The sequence below is a fragment of the Bipolaris oryzae genome, assembly GCF_000523455.1.
Source record: "Bipolaris oryzae ATCC 44560 unplaced genomic scaffold scaffold_203, whole genome shotgun sequence".
In the NCBI taxonomy this organism is placed as follows: domain Eukaryota; kingdom Fungi; phylum Ascomycota; class Dothideomycetes; order Pleosporales; family Pleosporaceae; genus Bipolaris; species Bipolaris oryzae.
In genome coordinates, this window is record NW_006911479.1 from 38,924 (window position 1) to 44,985 (window position 6,062).

Genomic DNA, 6,062 nt, shown 5'->3' on the forward strand with positions numbered 1-6,062 from the left:
TTGCTCTAGCCGTTTGGTAACGCTTTTCGCAGATAAAGGGCGGTGTTACAGACATCTATTAACTGGCACCTAAGTCGTACGGTTTGATCTCGCGAAACGCTCGAGATCGTCTATGAGGTTGTAGACGTAAGTCTTCTATGGCAAGTCTCCACCAACGCTTCGAAGTCAGGACATATACTGTTTCCCTCCATTTTGTACCGAAATGTCAGCAAGCGGAATTTCAGGTCTTCGGTTACCTTAGAGCTTATTCTCACAGCGCTAGCTACAATATCCTGTATTGTGTATCCTGTATTGTGTGTCTTACATCTCGAAATTCATAGAAGCTAGGTCGAAATAACTACAACATCGCATAAGCTGCAATTCCAGATATTTTATACTAGCAAGCTACAACGTTACTAATATTTCTAATCTAGGTTGTCTAGCTTTTGATTTCCCGCTTCCGTGCCAGGCATGCGAAACTAAGTCTCTCTGCCACGCTGCTGAGAACGAAATGCGCAGTCTGCCGCCCTCGAAGTGTATACTACGTCATCCTCGACGCGAGCGGGCCAATCATCGACGATGCCGAGCCGACCTCCGCTTGACGCGACCTTAGTTGTTCATCACTCTAATCATCTCATTCTTACTTTCTGAGAATTTTGACAGCAGGAACTCTCGTAGTTGACGAAGTAATGATAGTTTCGTGAGGTTACAAGCTTTCAGCTGCATACCACGAGTCGACTTGAGATTGCTGAGCAAGGTTGGACAGCGCGTGAGAATACATTTCTGGATTGCAAGATTTACAGCATCCACGAGGAAAGATGTTTCCCTGAAGTATGATAAGTTTTGCTGCGTGGCCAATATTGAAACTCGTAATGATTACTGCATTTTACAAGAGCTTTAGTATTGTGTATGACTCAGTAAATGCATTGATGTTGGAGTCGCTATGAAGATACGGAAAGCGATACAGCGCTAATGATCAACACACACAACATAGTGACATTTGAGACAGAAGTGGCGATGTTTTAGTGCCAGTGATAGTCTGGTTGCCACCCACTTCGCACGCCTCTAAGCCCTGCCACTGATGGAACAACAGTGCTCATCCTGAGGTACACACATTGCCGTATTTGCGGACAATGCCCGATATTTAGGCAGACACTTTATCGAACACTAACTCGTAGGTAACACATACTGTTGCGGCGACTGGAAGTACGCGATGTGGATGAGAAGTACCGTGTACAATAAGACAACAGCAGCATGCACTTCTATCTGCTCGCTCGAGCTCGATAACGCATCCTAGCAGTCCCAGGCTTCGAAGCATGGGACATGGAATGCAATTCAACAGTCTGTAGCAGATGCTTGCAGCGAGGCCGAAGTGATGACTGGATATTGTGCAAAAAACTTCGAGTATTCATAAACTGAATCTACCTGATTCAGGATTATAAGATCTACAGCTCTTCAAACACCTGGCTTCTTTCCTACCACTCAATTCATGATATCAGAAAATGGAGCAGAGATGCGTCTGTTCACATATGTTTAGTCAACATGTAGGTGCGAGGCTAGATAGCTGTAGAATATGACTCGGCCTACTCTCCATTTCTTTTGCTGTAACTAGAGAGAGATTGTTGTATTTCGGCCTAGCTCATAGCTAGTATTGCGGTAATAAGCTAGATAATCACTCGTATTTTCGGTTTTGAGAGTGACCGTACGCGCAACGCTTCAATGGTTGTTGTCGACGATTCAGGGCAAGAATTTGCTACATGACCTGCAATTATGAAGATAACTATTTAAGCGTAAAACAGATCAGTTTGGTGGCCTTCTGTGCGAATTTTACTTGAATCTTATGTAGCGCAAACCGAACGGACTAAAGCCGAGATCTGTGCAGAAGATGCACTTGATTTCAGCTGTTACTTCCTCTAGCCCACATGTTCCATCTCCCACTCTGCCTTGTTCAATAGCACCTATGAGTATGTGATTCTTTCCAACCATGTTTCCGGAGAGCATAATCGGCTTCTCATTGCTGAAATTTTCCACATCGGCCATGACTTCCTATGTGGCGGGATCCTGCGAACCGTTGTTGAACTCTTTGATGTCAACCCATTCCACCAGAAGATGAATGCTATATGGAGCATTCCTATGGAGCTCTGTTATTATCCAGGTCTCGAGGCCGTACTTCGTGCAGGCTTTCGTAGCAAGCGGCATATGCGTCGAGATATGATAGTTGAGGTCGAAGGTTGATTTGCTTGTACATGGGTAAAGAACAACCACGCTCGCCTTAATGAATAACATGGCTATGAGAGGGCTATGGAACGAAAAAGAGTCGAATATCAATCTGCTGCTGTGGGGGATGATTGTCGTTCTCGAGGCAGTATTGGAGGCGGCTTTTAAGTGTGCCACACCATGACTCCGAATCTCATTTCCTGCTCCATCATATCCGTATAGCTTTAGTAAGCTGCGAAAGTTACTTGCTATTACCCGGTCCGAGAGGTAGCGTCTTGTCCGTCTTCACTACTTCGAGATTATCACAAAAGTTGACAAGAGGAACTGTCTTAGCAGCCATTTCCTCTCGATTCAGTTGTACAAGGCATAAAGTACTGGTTCTGAAGTTATTTAACTAATTTACTGTATTTTCAGGAACACTCTTGCAGCCAAAAAATAGTAGTTGTGTCTTTGTAGGAATACCTGCGGCTAACACGAAACTCCTGTTCAAATCCTAACCGATTTTCACTTGATCCGAGCCCGATAGCCTGCATACAAATTCTTGCAACGTGCTAGTCTCGATATGATATCGTCTTCCTTGTTAGGATCATGATGGCTGATAGGGAAACCCGGTGTCATATGCCAAATGCAACTCCGAAGAGCTGATATCCTGTTGTTTCTCGAGTACAGCAAGCATTTCAATTGTTTGAATAGATATGAAATTCTGTCAAATTGACAAACAGTGTAGGTCGCTTGTAGTGTTTCTCTGCTTACCAAACCGCTGGCTAGTGTGATCCCCCCATGGGTTAGAACAACTCAAGAAGCACCGTTTCCGTGAACTGATGCGGCGTGGTAGTTCAATGATTCCACAGAAAAAAAAGTAAATAATTCCTTTCCCAGGTAATCTTCCTTCAGCCTAGCAATTTGTGTCTATCCCTATTGCGACTCTAGCATAATCAGAGAAACACCTAGCATGGCCGCTGGAGTATGTCACCCTAAAACCACATCACCTGTACTATGAACCCGGCCCTGTGTTCAGATGTAATTTGCCACTCTCAATATAATTGCTTTTTCTAACAAAAGATAGTTGTACTGAATCAATGCGAAATTTACGATCCGTATGTATCCAGATGCCATGATACAGAAGTAACGGGTAACACTGACGTCAGTGGTACATCCTATATTTCCGCACCTTTCCTCGCTCACGGTCACTCCGATCAGTAACACTTCTCAAAGCAATGTACCCAATCTCCTCACCCGCATGCACATCGCCAAGCTGTACTGGGAGCCTCTTCAGCAGGCGCGCTCTTTCTGCACCGTCCAAGCTCGATCCTCCATGCGGCACATTGACGTTCGGGTTATCACGCGTGAGGGAAGAGACGTAGTCGAAGATGTCTGGCGTCGTGATGTAGATTGACAGGCAAAGGCTGAAAATGCCAAGTAGAAGCAGCACGCTGGAGCAGATGATAAGAGAGCCGACCCATCCGCCACTGGCGCGATAGATAGGATTCTGATGTGTGACTGTCGCCTCCATCTTGATCATCGTCATTTCCTTGAATGGTTCGTCACTCGTCTGGTTGATTGATTTCTTGCCCCAAGGATCGTTGCGCGTCATGGCAACTGGCCAGCGAGATGAATCCCAGAAAGTATTCATTACTCGTGTCATACGATGTGACATGTCAGTTGATCGTTGAGAATCGCCAATGTACTCTACCCAGTTCTTTACTGAGTTATTGGGCCTATATTGCGTATTGCCGTAGATGTAGGCATCGACCGGATTGCTCAAAAATTGGCTGGTGTTGCCACCAAGTCGCGCGAAATATTGCAGGAATTCTCTCGTATACATGCCATTGTTCACAATGTCGTAGGGAAGAAAGGAACCATTTCGTTTCGATCTAGGAACATTAATTCGTCGTAATCGGCCGACGCGGCAACTTGCAGATTCGCAGAGCATGTTGGCTTCTACCATGACACTTCTCATGGAGCATTCGAAGAGATAGTAAGTCAGTGCGACCGCTCTACTGCCGTAGAGGAGCGCATCTTGTTTGTGTCCTGCTTTGCCTGTGGTGTAAACAAAAAAGCCGGGGTCATATACCGATGAGCTAGGAGGAAACTCTCCAGGCGCGATAGTGTAATTGTTAGCTGGGTTGAATCCACCTTCCGATTGAAGTATACCAGCAGCATTTAGTTCGCGTAGATACTCGATCTGGGTATGGTAATTCGGTTCGGTTACGTTGTGTCCATGTTCTGCATCGAAACGCGTCGTAATATTGTTTGCAGGCGAAAATTTACAATCGAAGTACATGTATTCGTACGGAACGGTGAAGTTTGTAATGCCAGTCTTGGAGAGGTTCACAATATTGACGCCAGTAAGGGCAGCGTAGCTATGGTTTGCTTGGTGATTTATCGTGTACCATGAGCGGGTTGTTTCATTCCTACGCTCTTCCTGTTCGAGTTGTTCGAGGCGAGGAATTTTAGGGTGGTTCCATATATCGGCTTGTGACCACTCGAGCGTGTCTGTAGTCATAAGAGCAGTGGATACCATGCTGTTGACTCGATTGAAGTCATCCACGTTGAATCCTCCGGCCGGCAAGGGACTGGTGGCATCTGGATCAACGGAGAAGACCAGGCGGCTTTCAAACACGGAGTTGCTCGTCTCGTACAAGAGCCGAAGGGCGCTCTGCCCACCGAGTGGAGAGAGCGCCCACAATATAAGTAACCCGATGGCGAGGAAATTGAGCGAGCGGAGAGAGATTGCATGGCTGACGGTGGATACAAGACTCTGGCTACCGAGAATCCGCTCTAAAACCTAATCATCACTTAGCACAAAACTCGCCAATGCTTCCTCCGATCTGCTTACACCAAGCGTGGTGCCTTCCTGGGCCCTCCACAAGGCTATCTTCTTCAGACTTCGGCCAGCGAGAGCTGTGAATGCAAGAGGAAACAAGGTAGGGCCAAGTAAAATCGCTTCCTGCACCTTGTGGCCACGATCCGATATGTTTTCACCGTCGAGCTTGTAAGCGATGGCAGCAAGAGCTTGACAGGCGGTCAGCAAATACAAGTTGTTTTATTGCAGTATGTGCTTACCAAGGAACAATACGGGCACTAGAAGTAGCAGGAAGTCGACCAGAAGCCACAGCGGTGCTCTTGCTATTCTTTGTGGACCGATAGGCCAGTCGGCGACCATGGGCAATGGAGCCTCGGATTCGTTAAGATTTTCTGGACTCAGTTTACTGGCCTCAGTGCCAACACCACTGTGGGCAGTCGTTGCGTTCTTTCTGAGGTTAGAGAGCCACATAGGGGACGTTGGAGTGAGTGTAGCGCGCAGATTAGATCAACAGAGTGCTATACCAATATATACATCAGGGCCGCACGGAGATCAAGTCACACACGACGGTAGATATTGAAAGCTGGGTTTCGTCACAAGGAAATTGTGCAACCAGGCTATGTCATCAGGCCAGAACTGTCAGCGTCAGCATATAGCGAATGTAGCGAGGCATAACGAAATGCTCCTAGCGTGCCGTAAATAAACTCATCGTCTCTTGTTCTTGGTCAGACTGCTTCGGACAAGAAAGCTTGATCAAGTCAAGGAAGCTGCGGGTAATTCCTGAAATAGCAAGCCTCCGATGCGCAACGGCGTTGAGTCATAAACGAATGGACTGTGAAGAGACATAAGCAAGCCAGGTGTTGAAAATGGAAAGTCGAATTACTGCGTGTGGTCAGTGCGTGCAACAGTTCAGCCAATGCAACACCCCACCAAAATACGTACCCACTAAAAAATAAAGCTTTTAACTACTACTAAAATAATATTATTATAAGATTTTTTAATAGATTACTTATATAATTATATATTTAATATCTATCTATTAATATTTACTAAGTAACTA

The 6,062-nt window shown here is 45.9% G+C and overlaps 1 protein-coding gene across 1 annotated transcript; it reads right to left on the minus strand.

Moving 5' to 3' along the window:
- Window positions 1-3,340: 3,340 nt before the first annotated feature.
- COCMIDRAFT_107120 (uncharacterized protein) lies at window positions 3,341-5,209 on the minus strand (the record flags this gene model as incomplete). Its single annotated transcript, XM_007694220.1, has 3 exons — window positions 3,341-4,193; window positions 4,290-4,984; window positions 5,036-5,209. Coding segments are annotated over 3 exons (1,722 nt in total), but the record flags the coding sequence as incomplete, so codon positions are not given.
- Window positions 5,210-6,062: the final 853 nt, after the last annotated feature.